The sequence below is a fragment of the Acanthaster planci genome, linkage group LG03, assembly GCF_054643075.1.
Source record: "Acanthaster planci isolate LZ-2023a linkage group LG03, COTS_SCS, whole genome shotgun sequence".
Taxonomy (NCBI): domain Eukaryota; kingdom Metazoa; phylum Echinodermata; class Asteroidea; order Valvatida; family Acanthasteridae; genus Acanthaster; species Acanthaster planci.
Window position 1 is genome coordinate 115631 of NC_141779.1, and position 16829 is coordinate 132459.

Here is a 16829-nt window from a genome sequence, read left to right on the forward strand (position 1 = left end):
ATATGTGCTGTGTGAATTGCCTCTTCCTTCAGACTTGCTCCAGAAAAGAAATGTCATGGTGGGTGCACACTAAGTTACTGTGGAAAAATTAATCTTTGCACATGGCTACAATCCTGGACAAAATAGTTCGAACACCTTGTGGGAAGCACAGGGAAAAGATCCCCCCTCTACCCTGTTCAATGTTGTGGTCATTTATTGGACCAACATTTGGCCCAACTTACCCAATGAGAAACTACATTGACAAGGGCCGAGGGGGAGGCATGTTCAAGCGAATTTTTCCAGGATTGTAGCGCCATCTTGGAGATCGTAGTAATGCTCTAGTACTTCATAGTTACTTGTTCCTCGTACTTCTGTAGTTGTGAATTTCATTGTGGTCTTCTGACTTTTTTGTCGTTGACAGACTATAAGTCAACTCTTATGCCAGTTAATGAAGTTTGGCAGTGCAGAACAGTTGCATTGGTTTGAGGTTTGGTGTGAAGAGAGCTCTACACAAGAACTAAGTAGCAAGAAAGATATCTTGCTTCCTGTGGTATCGACTTACTGTAATCACAGCTCAGCAAGTAACTACTTTGTTTTCATTTTTGTGATGTGCTAGAATCGTCTGCATTCATATAACAATTCATGCATCACTGTTACTCCACCAAATCATTTACAAGTCAGTATACCGTCTTACATGTTAAATTCTGCTTGCTTTCGATCACAAGCCTGTCATTTCCTGTCTTGCATTTAGTTGTGTTTTAACTTGTTTCAGACAAGCAGACAGTGACCATGATGCATGGTTTATACTGGACTTCATTGATGGATTGGATTGTGAATCTTAGACAAAATGGAGATGTTGATGGAGATGAACTCAAGATGGCCCTACTGAGTCACTTAATAATGCAATCAGACGGAGAAAGTTTGATCTTGTTGCTTCGGTCTCTCATCAAGAAAGGACAAGATAGGCATCATGTCTTATGTCATCGGTAAGAATGCTCTGGACTCTGGAGGGAATGTCTTATATTTTAGGTAAAATTTCTTTGGTCTCTGAAGGGAATGGCAGAAGGCATCATGTCTTATGTCATAGGTAAGAATGCTTTGGTCTCTGGAGGGAATGGCAGAAGGCATCATGTCTTGTGTCATAGGTAAGAATGCTTTGTCTCTGGAGGTAATGGCTGAAGGCATCATGTCTATGTCATAGGTAAGAATGCTTTTGTCTCTGGAGGAAATGGCAGAAGGCATCATGTCTTATATCATAGGTAAAAATGCTTTGGTCTCTGAAGGTAATGGCAGAAGGCATCATGTCTATGTCATAGGTAAGAATGCTTTTGTCTCTGAAGGTAATGGCAGAAGGCATCATGTCTATGTCATAGGTAAGAATGCTTTTGTCTCTGGAGGAAATGGCAGAAGGCATCATGTCTTATGTCATAGGTAAAAATGCTTTTGTCTCTGGCATGTCTGGAGGAAATGGCAGAAGGCATCATGTCTTATGTCGTAGGTAAGAATACTGTCTTATGTCTTGGGCATTTCCGGAGGGAATGGCAGATATTTTGTTTACAAACTGTTCAAGGAAATCATTATTAAACTATCTCGGCTCATATCTATGAAGCTGTCGATGAAAGCATTAGAAACATAAAAAATAAACATAAATAATCGGCCTTTGAAGTGGAAATTTTGTAACAAGCTCATGACGATTTTCCAACAAAATTACATTTATTTTCTGAATTTTTTTCCAGGATTCAGAAGGAAGCCTGTAAGCTTGCAGTGCAGAGACTTACAAAGTGTTGTGAATATAACCTACCAGGTCAGAAGACTCCTGACGTCATGAATGAGGTGATAGCGGCATGTCTACAGAATATTGTCACGCTGATCAAAAAGAATCCTGAAAATACATCCTCAATTGTCATTGATCATCTGCTATCAACATCTGCAATTATCAAAGTAAGAATCCCTCAGTTTAACTGCCTTTATATGTGTTTCCAAGTCTTCTGTGTCATTAGAAGTCGTAGATCAAGCCCTAAATTTGTTAATAACCTCCCAGAGGCTACCAAATTCAAATAAGTCATTAATGTTGTACATGCAATTTTTTCTTCAAATTTTGTACATCTTTTCAGACATTTCTTTAAAGGAATTAACAGTGTTTTTGTCAACAGGTCTGTTCAGAACTAACTTGTGTCATGACCCATGACACAGATACAGATGTAACTGGTCAGTGCTTGTTTTTCTCTTTTGTCTCTTAGGCTGTTGGAACCAAACCGCTTTCATTGTCCCCATCACTTATTCAAGCCTGGAAAAGTTTGGTGAGAAATGGGCTGAAGATCTGTTACCAGTCTACAGATATGCTCCAGCTCTTGACTCGTCTGGTGAAAATGATCTACAGCAATGCTAAGGGTGTGAATCAAGAAGTAGATGCAGAGATCAACAACCCTCTTCCATTACCAGTTCTCTATCAAATTGTCCTGAGTCATTCTTTGTTTCTGCCAACACTCCTTGAAGATTGTGATGGAAATATGCCAACTAAAGGTATGAATATACTTAATCTGAATTGAATTGATAATTGGGTTTGTTTCGTTACAAAGGAATTTGACTTATTGACATTTACATTTGTCGGCTTGGTTGTTTTGTGTCGTTGCCAACCAGTTGATTTTCAGAAATATTTCGATGATTTGTCATTTTTGTTGTTTTCAAGAAATGCTTGCTATTGTCTTTCAACTCTCTTGCTCCTTGTCATGACATACCATTATGCATTCTGGGACTCTTTAGTGTGGGTATTGATTCTAATAGAGTTGTGTTCACTGCATGTTTGTTTGTTTCAAGCAAGTCTAGATCGTATTCTGTGATCTGAGTGTTGGTTTACCGCTCATGGCATCCTATGTAGAACAGTGAATCAGGGTTCAGCTTTGCAAAACGAGGTCACTTGATTTAGCTGATGCGAAAATTTATGAAGTTCACATTGGACTTGTTTGGTTAAACAGAGAGTGTTGTTAATTTGACCAAATTAAGTCTAGTGTGGACAGCTTTTAAAGTTTTAATTCTTGAAATGCTAATTTTCATTTGCTAGATTTACCCTTGGCAGCAGTAGTTGTACAGGGCCAGCTTTGTTATTTAAGTTTTGTTTCTGAAAAGTCCTGTGTTGATCAGTCACAGGAAAGAGAAACTTTCATTTTCATCATGATTTGTGCCCATTTCACTGGATGTGCCTGCTTTATTCAAGTAGGCTGCTAATATGGACGGTACATGCTTGTACATGTACATATAGGTTTGTTTATGAAATGCATTGTGAGACATGAAACTCATTTACTGTAGCGAATGCTGTATTTGAGGTCGCCTGTTTTTAATGTCATTATGAAATGCGGAAACTTTGGAAGTAGCATGAAAATATAGTTGACAGCAGAATTGCTACCCTTTTGAAACCTTGTATTCCATGTTTTTCTAAACCACATCTGATGTCAGATTAGAAGATCAATCACCACTACTGAAAGTTAAAACTTTTGGCAGGCTTTGGTTAACCCAAGTGTGGAAGCCATAATGGAATATTAACGATCAATCACATTGAAAATTCACGATTTCACTTTTTATGAAATTTAGTTATATTTAAAACAATGTCGTAGGTAAAAACTAAATAAAGATTGATACTGACATCAACAGCACGAGTTTTAGTCTTCCTTCATATCAGGCAAACTAAAATTGAAAGTTGTTGGGAGCGTGCGATAGAAGCCTGTTTTGATGAGGTCACACTATGGCTCTGTGATTATATGACTGGTTTTATTATTTCAGGGTGAACGAGCTCTGCTTGCTTGAACTTAATTGAATTAAAAGTGAAAGCCACTTGGAATTACTTTTACATCGACAATGTTGATCAACACTTGATTGCACGATAAAGTTGAACCGTCCCAATTTGAATCAGAGTAAGGTCTTGATGAATTTCAGACAGATGGCTGTGGTCATTTGCCAAGAATGACATCTGACTTACTTGACCTGTCTTTTCTCTGCTCTTGTGCCATAAAGCCCTCTGTTGTGGCCACAAGGTCAAGAAACTCAGGGGAGGGGGATGAAAGCTGTGTTATGACATCATTGAACTGCTAGATTTGTTTGCTGCCCCATTGACAGACTTTTTTTTATCTGAGCATTCTCAGGGTGGAGTTAAACTCCCCATAAGGAAAATTTTTTATACATGTGTACAGAAGCTGCCACGTTAATCAATAATAATAATAATAACCAATTCCCTGTTTAATAACATTTTTCAATAAAACCATCTTCAATAAAAACTTATCTTTAACAATCAATTGGGATTACTTGTGTACAGTTTATTCCAGTGCAAACATAACATTAACAGAAGTTTCTGATGTCTCATTTTGGAATTCATGATAATATAATTTTGTGTAATCATTGTCTCTTGTCAGAATCATTGGTATTGTTGATGTTGGCCATAGTTGAATTGGAGCCAAGATGCTGTCAGGAAGCTCATTACGCTGTACTCGTTGGAGCATACAACGTCACCAGAAATATTACTGACACTACCTTGATGAAGCTAATGCAACATTACCAGAAGAATCAAGCTGTTCCATCTCATTACAAGTGAGTTTTGTCTTCACCTCTCAATCTTCATTTAAGAAAGTGAATTCTTTCTCTACTTAGTCAAGCTACATGTATTTCAAAAAGGAAAAACTCTACTTCATGAGGATGAACTTAAAGTATAAGGGAGAAGAGACATGAATTTGTGTATAAAAGACAAAGTGCCATATGCTGTGGTATTATGGTCTGTGTTCTCATTTGAAGTTGAAGCCTTCAGATTAAACTACGGAAGGAAAACGTCCTGTCTCAATAAGCAAAACATGTGAATCTATAGTGTATAACAAGAGGATTCCTACAGTACCTTGACTTCTTGATATGTCTTGACTCATGATTCTTAGGCTGACTGCATGGGGACATGCTGCAGTATCTCAACATCAAATGCAAAAAGCCTTAGGGAAATCACTATGGCAACAACCCAGCGTGAAGGAAATTCTTAAGCAGCTGGAGACAGATGTGCTTAAAGATTCAGCATTGCACTTTCCTCTTCATTGCAAGTTATTGGCAGAGGTTTGTTAGTTATTGTTTGTATTTTTGCTTCTGTCTTTTCACGTTTTATTCTTGATCTTGTAAATTCAAAAAAGGAAATTAAGAATGAAGCAGTTTTATAGTAGAATAATCTCTGTTAGGTGGTTGTTTGCACATTTTGAGACAACGTACAGCTTGTATGATAAGTCTTATGCTTTGGAAAATCTGATCCTGACGGACAAAATATCCTATCCAGACTTTAAGAAAATTGTCAAAATATCAAGTTTGCACGTGATGTTCTAGTACTTCTTGTTCTGAAAAAAAGTGTCTGGTATTGTATTGTTGACATTAGACTCCTTCTGATCCGTCAGCAAGTCAGATTTCATCTCAGCTCTATGATCCCTGCTTCCTGTATCCCTTGTTTAGTCATCTCCTTGCACCAGGTGAGTGGAACTTAAAACTTTATCTAAGTAAAGAAAATTAGAGTCAAATAAAATCTGTAGGTTATTTTTTGCTGGTAGTAATACGTACATGTATTGCTTTGCCTCGGAATTCTTTGTCTTCAATCTGTGTATGGAATTCATCACCATATTCCTGTTCAAGTTCAACGTGAACAAACGTTTTTCATAATGAACATGACACACCTTGTTTAACCACCTTTGATAATTTCATGACAATAAAGGAATCTGTCAGATAGTTGAATGGTTTGCCTCTCATATTGACTACCCAGATGGAGAGGCTGTCTCCTTTCTGTGTTGCGAATATTGAAATGTTTTTCATCATGGCACCATTATCAAACATTAGAAACAAATACTGTTCTCAGTATTATTTGGACATTCATTCAAAAAGAAAAAAACACAGAATAAAAATACATGGAGAAATAATACATGTACATGTTTATAGAGCCATTACCTTTGACATGAAATGCATAAGTTAATATCTCTAAAATAATTAGAAATGATTTCTAGGCTTTCTTTATTTGTAATTATCAATAGCAAATTGAAGCATTTGATACAGAGTTGTCAAAAATAAAGGAAACCCAAATTCAACCAAAATTTATAGGAAAACTGCAGATCTCTTAATTAAGCATTATATGTCTCCGGAAAGGACTGAATGTCTTCTTTCCGATGCCACAGTTGAACGAGTAACAATGCATTGTTGACCAGCTAGTGAAATGTGCACTGTGACAAGTTAGCAGACAGTGTTCATTAGATGAAGTACATGTACATTGGAATTAGTGGTGCAGCCGAACCGCCGAACTGAACCAAAAATTATTGAACATGGCACTTTTGAACCGAACTGAACCAAACTGGTCAGTTCGGATGTTTGGCTGTATATGGCGTGACATTGGTAGTGCACAGAATGCACGCAAAAAAACATGATAAAAAAAGCAAACACAACGAAAAATGGACGCTTCGTACATGTGTGTGTACACACGTACTATAAATGTGCTGTACATGTACATATACAGTAAACTCACGATGACCCTGCATCATGCAATGGTTGTAAAAACCATGTGAGAAATCGCTAATAATCAACTGAGAACATGCAACGTATGACATTTCTGCTGCACAACAATTCTAAATTCTCACTACATCCAATTGTGCTTACATATAGTCAGAGTTAGCATTATGTTTGCCAATCTCAGATAGTTACGCCCTCAGGTTCTATATTAGACCAATGATGTCATAAACATGATAAATGGCCGAGCAAAACAAATTTTGATTGGATGCTGATCACAGTTGGACTCGTGTTCCATCGGAAGGCAACTCCGGAGGGCAAAATGATTTTGTTCCAGCATGCGACAAGATTTGGTTTGCGTGGTGGCCCAACCTGCCCTTCGTTAATCATATTTGATCAAAGCATTAGTGTGAATAAGTTGTAACGGAATTTTGCCAGATCTCCAAGTTGTTCGGAAATCTCAAATGACAAAATGCTGTTATCCATTTGAAAAAGACTGATGGAAAATCGTCCCTTTGGCCACATGGATGCCATCCTGAAAAGAATGCTGACGTGATACCAAGGGTTGTTCTTCTGCTACATCAAAATCCATGGTTTGGCAGTTGAATGTGTTTCATGAAGAATAATCAAAACAGAATTTGCTCGAAATCTAATTTGATCTTATATCCTGTAAAGGTTGAACTCCCATTTAAGCATGCTGTGTTTTTTTTCTGTTTTCACATATCCTGCGATCAAGCATGGTCCAAACATAACCCTTTTTGGCCGTCAAAACACAGTCAGAAACTCACACCTCCAATAGTAACTTTCTATGGATTTTTAAGTCCTAAACAAACTTTGGGGAAATAGTTTAGAAACAAATTATGTTCATATCGAAGTTGCTCTTGGATGGGGATGGGGAGGAGATTCATCGCTTGTATTAACATAGTTCACTCACAGAAGTACTATATACAGCTCGTTCGTAGCATGCTCTTCGATGTCTCAATGTGCATTGTATATGTACATTTACATACTTGTGTGTACGTGTCCAAACCGAACCCGAAGCAAACTTTGGCACTTACTTGCAGTATTAATTTGAATGTGCTCAGGCCAACACAGCCAGTGCTTTTTAATGTGTTTTAACTTGTCACAGTGCAAATTTCACCTGCTAGTCAACAATGCATTGCTTCTAGTTTCACCATGACATTGAGCACATAATGAAGGTGTTATTGGAAAGAAGACATTTAGCCCTTTTAGGAGACATATAATGCTTAATCAAGAAATCTGCAGTTTTCCTATAAATTGTGGTTGAATTTGGGCTTCCTTTATTTTGATACACTCTAAATATGGAATATTGTTTCTAAATTTTAACCCAGGAAAGTAACTTTGTTTGAAATGGGAGCATTTGAAAACAGTATTTCACACCCGAAATGTTATAGTCCTTGAGAATAAAGCATTGTCTTCACAAGGATATAAATTTCAGTCTGTGTGGTAACTACGTGACTCCATTGTTAATGGATCTACATGTACATTGGCTTCCTGTGAGCTTTAGAATTACATTTAAAATATTGCTGTCGACCTACAAGTGTTTTTACGGGTCTGCTCTGTTGTATCTCACTGAACTCATAACATGTGTAAAAAGGGACATATGCAGTCTCATTATAATCTTCCTAGGTCGCATGATGACACTTTGCTGAGTTATCCCACAGCTTGCAATAAAGTCATTTTGGCCTACTAAACTTTGGAATGTTCTCCTTGTTAATATTCGTAGAGCAGACAGTGTGAGTGTTTTCAAATCTTCATTGAAGACTTATTTGTTTAAAGGAGGCTTTTGGATACCATCTTCATGATTAGTGCTGGGTATGGGGTGTTGGGTAAATTGGAAATTGGCTGGTAGATTAGGGTACATGTAGATGTCATTGTCAGTTGTCTTTTTCTTGTCTCCTCATCTTTTTTGGTACATGTTGTCACAGACTGTTTGCTGTCAAATTCAATGTGTTCAATTTTATCATTTGGTTTTGGTGTATCTAGTCTTTTAAATCCCTGTTACATGTATTTTTAATGTATTTATACTTATTTTAATGTACAGCACATTTGAATATATTTTTATGAAATTTGCACTTTATAAATGAATAAATATTTCCAAATCACTTTGGAAACATTTTATGGTAAATTTTTCAACATTAGGGAGTATCAGTCATTAGGGAGACATTTCAATGTCTCCCTAATGCTCCAACTACCAAAAGGAGGAAAATTTTGTGCACGTTCCTATGGGAATGTCTCCCAAGTGACCCATTTTTGGTAATGATAATTATTATTAGAGTACAGTACAACTAGTTTTATAGCTGTGGTCAACAGAGGTGGCATTTTAGGGAATTAATCCAGTTATTTAATGACATTTCAACAACGCCAGACCTCAATGATTCTGGTAACTCATCCCATTCATGAGCGAACACATTCACCCCAGAACAGAAATGACAAAACCGCACAGTTGTGTTTGGACCATTGACCAGGATACTACTTCACTGGGTATAACACTGAGTATAAAGTGCAACATTTGGTTGGCCTTAGACACAAGATAGTTCATGTGACACCCAAATATTTATAACTGGTAACAGCATCAGGTGAAGAGTTACTGATATTACATGTAGGGATACCAGGACTTCTAGAACAAGTGATCCACATAACATTTGTTTTGTTGAAATGTCATGCTTAGTCTACACACCACTTGTGGACTTGATTGAGATCTTGTATGTAACATACATTCATCCTGTTTCCAAGATATGGGCCTGAATAATAACGTATCATCTGCAAACAGCAGGCAGGTAGACAAAATTCATGAAGGAAGGTAATTAATAAACAGGTTGAACACAAGTGGCCCCAGGACACTACCCAGAGGTACTCCTGATGATACTGGAAGCCAGGGAGAAAACTACCTTTGTAAACTGCCCACTGAAAATGACCAGAGATGAAGGACTTAATCCATCTCTACTTATAATATTGACCAGCCAACTTTGGAAGTAAAATGTCATGAGGTGTTATGTCAAGGCCTTGGCAAAATAGAAAATATGGCATCAATATTTGGTGGAGTGGGTTTGTCAAGAATAGTTAACCAATAATTAATAACATTTGAAAGCTGCGTTGCACAGGATTGCCTTTCACAAACCCATGCTGTTTGGTTGACAAAAGCAAATAATTGGCAACATGAGAAGATACAGCCTGAGCAATAACCAATTCCATAACTTTACAAACCTCTGATGTCAGTGCAGTGGGATGGAGCCTGTATTAGGGCCGGCGACCATTTAGACCCGGTTTGAAAAGGCCCCCCCCAGTAAGCTCGCCCTGTTGCAAAAACCCCTTTCATACCGGCCTGGCTACTGGCCTGGGATGCTGGACTGGTTGTTGATCTCGAACTTCTCCATCCTCCGGTCTATTGTTTGCAAGTACTGGTACATGTAATCTATCCCAGAAGGAACCAGCTTGTGGTTTTTAATCCTTCAGCTCTATACAATGTTTACACTAATCCGCTTAGACCCCTATTCATCTGTGGAAGCATGGTGGGGGAAGCCTTTCATCAGGGACTTTGAAATGCCAATGTGCAGACAGGCCTGATACCAGCCTGCAGCAGCCGGAATACCGGGCAGGCATTATACTGGGTGGGCTACGGGGGGGCCTTTTCAAACCCGGTCTAAATGGTCGGCGTCCCTTACCAGACTTAAAATCTGGTGTGGTATTACATGTCTCCAATTTCCATGCAGTAGGACATTTGCCTTGTGCCAAAGATATGCAAAACAAGTCACAAAAAATAGGTTGTTTGATAGAATGTGTTGTGGTCTGCCATCAGTTTATATATAGACTCTAGTGCCTTGTTCCTGACTCTAGCTGGACTAATTACGTGCAGTTACTGTATGAAGTAGTTGGTATTTGATTTGATAGTGTATTTTACAATCTGTTTGTTTCATAGAGTGTGTAGTGGACTGCCATCAGTTTATAGACTCCAATGCCTTGTTCCTGACTCTAGCTGGACTAATTACGTGCATTTACTGTATGAAGTAGTTGGTATTTGATTTGATAGTGTATTTTACAATCTGTTTGTTTCATAGAGTGTGTAGTGGACTGCCATCAGTTTATAGACTCCAATGCCTTGTTCCTGACTCTAGCTGGACTAATTACGTGCAGCTACTGTATGAAGTAGTTGGTATTTGATTTGATAGTGTATTTTACAATCTGTTTGTTTCATAGAGTGTGTAGTGGACTGCCATCAGTTTATAGACTCCAATGCCTTGTTCCTGACTCTAGCTGGACTAAGTAGCTATGATCAAGAAATGAGACAAGCAGCTTACCACATCATGGCATCATTCCTCAATCACATGGAGCATGCAAGGTTCAGGGGACGCAGAGAGGTAAAAAATTCATTCAGTACATTTGGGTTTTATTTTGTCTCTTGTGGAACACGTTAATATCAGAATTTGTTTTGTATCCAACTACCGTACATGTAATTGCAATCAGATGGATTGAGAAGTTTTTGACATTTTAAATGCAACCAAATTCCTGGGTAGCAAATGTATGATTTATGAATTTTGTTTTTTAATTGTTTACAGGTTCATTACCTACTTCAGTGCTTAAGAAATTCAGTGTGTGAACCAAACCTGAGAATACCTTGTATTGTGGGTGTGTTTGTTGCAAGGGCAGCTCAGCTGATGTTGACTCCTGAACACTTCATGTATCCCACTGTACTACAGTATTTGTTGATCAAACCACAGCTACAGATGAATGCTATACCACTCTTTGCTAGACTGTTCTATAGCTCCAGCTTAAAGGTGATTCTTTGCTATTAAATCTATGCTATACCACTCTTTGCTAGACTGTTCTGTAGCTCCAGCCTAAAGGTGATTCTTTGCTTGTTAATCCTATGCTATACCACTCTTTGCTAGACTGTTCTATAGCTCCAGCCTAAAGGTGATTCTTTGCTTGTTAATCCTATGCTATACTACTCTTTGCTAGACTGTTCTATAGCTCCAGCCTAAAGGTGATTCTTTGCTTGTTAATCCTATGCTATACCACTCTTTGCTAGACTGTTCTATAGCTTCAGCTTAAAGGTGATTCTTTGCTATTAAATCTATGCTATACCGCTCTTTGCTAGACTGTTCTACAGCTCCAGCTTAAAGGTGATTCTTTGCTATTAAATCTATGCTATACCACTCTTTGCTAGACTGTTCTATAGCTTCAGCTTAAAGGTGATTCTTTGCTTATTAAATCTATGCTATACCACTCTTTGCTAGACTGTTCTGTAGCTCCAGCTTGAAGGTGATTTTGCTATTAAATCTTATCCAATCATAATTGCCATACGAAGTGAATGCCAAATGTCATATGAAAATCATGAATTTTAGATGCATTACAATAGCTGCTCCATTTCTGCATGTATAATGGTCATTCCCCCATGTGGACAACTTTATTCTATTATTGTTTACTCGGGTACCGTCAAGCACTTCTGTGTCAGTCATTTATTTCCGATTGAAGATCCTTTTGTTATCAAATTGATTTTTATGTCATTACCATCAAACAAAATGACTTGTGCAGAAAACTTTCCATGGATCCCATAGTTTTGTGCAACTTGACTGCTGTGTTAAAAGACCTGAGGTAGTTCAGTTTATGCCTTGACTTTCTAGAGTTACTTTGTTGAAGCATAAATACACCCGTCTTCTTAGCTATGTAGAAATTTACATTTTGTTTGGACCAACAAATGTTTCCCACTCATTCCTAACCCATTTAAATTCTTTCAAGGTTGGTGCGAGTCTGTCCTGCATGCAAACCTTATCTATGCAGAATGTTGAATTACGATGAATTGATATGAATGAAAGGAATTACGTTTGGTTTTTACCCTAGCATGATGAGGAGCGTGACTGGATGATGACATTACTTCAAGATGGTTTGAGAGATTGCAATGATGTCATACTTTATAACAAGAATTCAGTGTTTACCACACTTATGGCATGCTGTCAGTCTAGGTTAGCCAGTAAGCAGTTCCAGGTATGTCATACATGCAGAAATGAAATATAAATACACTATGATCCAAACATGTCTGAGGGAGCGTGGTAGTGCATTAAGAGTTCAAATAAGTGGTTTATTTAAATTAGTTTTTTTGTTGAAAGAACAATTCCTTTTATATTGTAAAAAATAAGTATATGTGTTAAATTGAAAGCTAAACAGGCTAAGCAGAATTTACAATGACCATTGAAGTAAGAATTGTGACATAATACAAAGTGCAGTGACATTTGGACTAGTATACTGACTTCCATTATTGTCTACTCCAATCAGGAGGTAGTTGTGAATATCTTGGACAAAGCATTTGAAGTTCCAGAAACAAGGAAGACTCTATGTCAGCAGTTGTTGCCATTTCTTCAAGCATTTGTGACATCACAAGACTCAAGGTAAAATGTCATGTGCAAGAGGTATCTATGGTTACAGTGTTGAATTATGGAATTTCTTGCATTACCCTGTTTCTTGTGATTTCATTGTGTTTTGCAGGTTATTTTTGCTTAAGACATGACACAAATTTGAAACCCTAACAGTCCTCAAATTTCAGTAACATTTTCCTTACACTATCAGGGGTTAGGATAACAGATTTCAGCTGTGGATATAATAATATTATTTAACAATCATTTGCTTTTCTTTTCTGACTAGTTGTGAAGCAGGCCCATCAGAAAGGCATTCAACAGTTACAAGTCTAATCCACAAACTCCAGTTACATAACAGTGAGAACAGTCACATGTTGAGGTGGGTACTTGCTGCTATGGGCATTGTCCACAACAGATAAGTACTAATTGTCTCTCATTAGTATGAAGTTTGTTGGATGTTGTTTAAATATTTGTTGTTTCTGAATTTCTTAGTAAGCGCATTGGCTTTCCCATTCAGTGTGCATGCATTGTGCACATGGTTCATGTATGCATGCTTGTATATTGGTAAACTTCTCCAAATCAGCACCAGGTTGACACTTATTACACGTGGTAAAAATACAAGATAAAAATGCTTATTTTGTAGGAAATTAAACTTACTTGTACATGTATTTGTATGAAATTTAAAAGTTTAGAGTAAAAGAAGAAGAACTATGACTTTTGAAGTCATCAGAACTCAGCATTGAAATGCACTGAATCTGCCTGGAGAAATTGTAGAGACAACTTCATTGGCAGATGATAGAGGGCTTATTCAATTATTTAGTTTTAATCAAATTTTATTGGTTATTTTATTAGAATGGCAAAAGTAAGAAAAACCTTGTTTAATTTGAATTCTTTTACCGTGCTCCTACATTAACAAATTGGCCAAGTGAATGATGTTGTTTGTGCAAGTTTTAACCTAAATTACATATTGTCTGTGTTTGCCTTCAGAAAATCGTTTCCATGGAAATATGCACTGTTCAGTTGAGATTCATTGTAACTGGAATTTCATCCTTACCAAGTTCATAATAACGAAACTTTTCTGTATTCATAAAGGAAAATACATGTAGGCACAGTAAGACCACTGACCACAAACCCTAATAAAAACTCCAACCTGTGTGTTCTTAGCATTGACCATGAAAATTAATACAATACAAGCCCTAGACTTGAATCTAGTCAGCCCTACATTGCACTTCCCCGGTCAGCCATCCTTCACAATACACAGTGCATCCGTATCCCATATATCACGAGGCTGAAGGCCAAGTAGTATACCGGACACATATGCACTGCATTTTCTGTGTTCCATGAGCGGAAGTGTAATAATGATTCTGTCTTCAAGCAAACTTTATGTGCAGTAAAGGTGTTGTAAGGCCTATGTGCATTTGCTTTCAGTGCAAAACTAGTGCATCATGTAGAGTTAGAACAGAGCATTATGCGGAGCTTGACATGGACTGTGCAATACGATTATATGTCACACTGTTTGTTGCCATGGACTGACCAATCAGCATTGAAAATGCAAGTTTGCCTGACGATAAATCTTCTTATAAGGCACCATCATTTGATAGCCTTTCCGTGATATTTGGCGTCAACGTCCGAGATTGTACATGTATCATTATAAAGGCTGTCACCATCTAAGTCCGACTTGACAGATAAGCCAATCAGATCCCTCCGCCAGTGATATGTAGTTATTCATAATTGCATAGGAATGACTTGTTCATGCATAATGTATATAGAATTTCCACCTATCAAAATATTCAGACTTGTAGACTCGTTTATGATAACGGAGGTATGAACAACATAAAGACAAGTCTGTCAGTGTGATTGGCTTATAGCCTTTTTTGGTAGATGAGCTGATACGCTGTGTGCAAATGGTTGGCAGATTTGGCAAGTTGGAATTTCTCAAATTAATTAGTAGTAAGTGGACAAAAGAGAGCACAAAGCAAGCTAATGAGTGACCGATGTCACATGGCCTCCATATCCAAAGCATAAAAATGGACATCATGGATGATCCCGAAGTGAGTCAAATCCACTGGGAGCCTTGAATTAATAAAACCCTTACGTGTGTTGTCAGTATTGACCACGAGCCTTAATTAAAAGCCCAAACCTGTTCTCTGCATTGACCACAGGCCTTAAGAATAAAAGACTGTTTGCTCAGCATTTTAAATTGACTTACAATTAAATAATTGGAACCTGTATGTTTCCAGTACTAATTTCCATTAATTATGGATTCAACTAGGTGAACCTGTCCGACGCATACACCTATTTGAATGGGTGGTACTTTTATTTATAAGTCGGTAAGCAATGATAATGGGAACCTACAGAATATGAAGAATCAGTAAAGAGCCACTTACCGTCATTTAAGAAATCATTAAAAAATAAAAGAGTTATATTTTCAATGTTTATTTTTGTGTGTGCAGGTAAAAGGGACATCCCAAAGAAATGGTTTCTGCTTGAAAGAACAAATCATTGTGATTCCCATTGACATTTTAACAAGATTATAAGCATTAATTTCTTCAAATTAAATTCACTTAGTAAAAACATTTTTTTATTTCCGTCCCAGGGTCTGCAATTGCCTGTCTTACACATTTTTTAAGTTATGTAATCCAGTTCAGTGATTTATGTGCTGAACTTCACCTAAGCTAGGAATCTGTTGATGATGCAAGACCAGTCAAATATATCACCTCAGCTAGGAATCTGTTGAGGATGCAAGACCAGTCAAATATATCGCCTAAGCTAGGAATCTGTTGAGGATGCAAGACCAGTCAAATATATCACCTCAGCTAGGAATCTGTTGAGGATGCAAAACCAGTCAAAATATGTCAATCAAAAATAACTACTTTAAGTGAAATTCAGTCACGGTTTGTTATGTAATGTTTTGTTTTTCAGTTTTTATTCAGGGTTACATTTTATGAGTTCAGTTCCTTTGTGTTGGTTCTTGTGTTTTCTGTTGATTTTTTTGTAACTATAATTCTGTTTTCAGTGTACAATCACATTTTAACATAACTACATGTATGGTACATGATAAACTCTGACATGCGAGTAATCATCTTTCACTTGAAGTTATTCCAAATTACAGTCTACTATATCCTCTGAGGATGGTCATTTTATTTGAAGTTCATTCACTGGAGATTTATCCTATACTTTGGCTGGCTGCTTCAATGCTTATAGTTATTTTATGTAGCTATTGTTGCTTCATGTGAACAGTGCATCACAGTGGGAGATGGGTGGCATGCTGGCATGGTTGGCAGGCCAGTGATGGGAATTTTGTTTGCCAATTAATCATGTATTGCCCTGACATAATTGAGTCAGGCTATTATCTTAATGATCAATAAACTGGGCAATAAATGACGTGTTTGAAGTGTGCCACCTTTACTTTCTCATAATTGAAGTCTATCACCCGGTCCGAGAAAATCAATTAAGAGAAACTGGAGGTTAATCTTAATTACTGTTCCCAAGCAAGAAGGAATGTGCTACGTGACGATCTTGCTCAAAGCTGAAGGCTTATTTCAACTTTTATTGTTTAGGCAGTCATATTTCAGAAATTGTTATTTTGAAGTCATTCATTTAAGACCTCACGTTGTATGGGAATTCTGAGATCATTTTCACTTGGCAGAGTGGAAGCAATACCCAAGAAATAAAAGTCCACAGGAAGCCAACAATGATCTGTTGCTCTACACATCTAAGCTTGTTAACCTGACTGCTATGATGCTACATGCATGAAAGTATGTGTTCCTGTGTTTGAAGGCGGTGTATGTTTATAAAGTTTGAGCAATGACTCTAGTTAACCATAGTTCAACTACGTGTAACAACGTCCAAATGATGGATGGTTTGGAAATCTACTTGACTGTTTGGGACCAAACCCCAAAACTTGACCAACTCATTCGAATGTAACTGAATAGCGCATGTGCATTGTTAAAAGCAGTTGACTACTAACAAGCT

The 16829-nt window shown here is 37.4% G+C and overlaps 1 protein-coding gene across 3 annotated transcripts in view; it reads left to right on the plus strand.

Annotated features, from left to right (window-relative positions):
• LOC110990575 (nucleolar pre-ribosomal-associated protein 1-like) overlaps positions 1–16273 on the plus strand; it is a 65700-nt gene extending 49427 nt beyond the window's left edge. Inside the window, exons 18-30 of one of the 3 annotated variants that reach the window (XM_087134421.1) lie at positions 401–560; positions 752–965; positions 1716–1920; positions 2220–2502; positions 4383–4557; positions 4893–5061; positions 5372–5462; positions 10699–10859; positions 11058–11276; positions 12343–12486; positions 12775–12887; positions 13141–13233; positions 15308–16273. In XM_087134421.1, coding sequence (XP_086990547.1) covers positions 401–560; positions 752–965; positions 1716–1920; positions 2220–2502; positions 4383–4557; positions 4893–5061; positions 5372–5462; positions 10699–10859; positions 11058–11276; positions 12343–12486; positions 12775–12887; positions 13141–13233; positions 15308–15311 — 2031 coding nt within the window. In that variant the 3' untranslated portion in view covers positions 15312–16273. Of the gene's footprint in view, positions 1–400; positions 561–751; positions 966–1715; positions 1921–2219; positions 2503–4382; positions 4558–4892; positions 5062–5371; positions 5463–10420; positions 10637–10698; positions 10860–11057; positions 11277–12342; positions 12487–12774; positions 12888–13140 lie in introns of those variants that run through there. The other 2 variants (XM_087134420.1, XM_087134423.1) reach the window with 2 other exon arrangements.
• Positions 16274–16829: the final 556 nt, after the last annotated feature.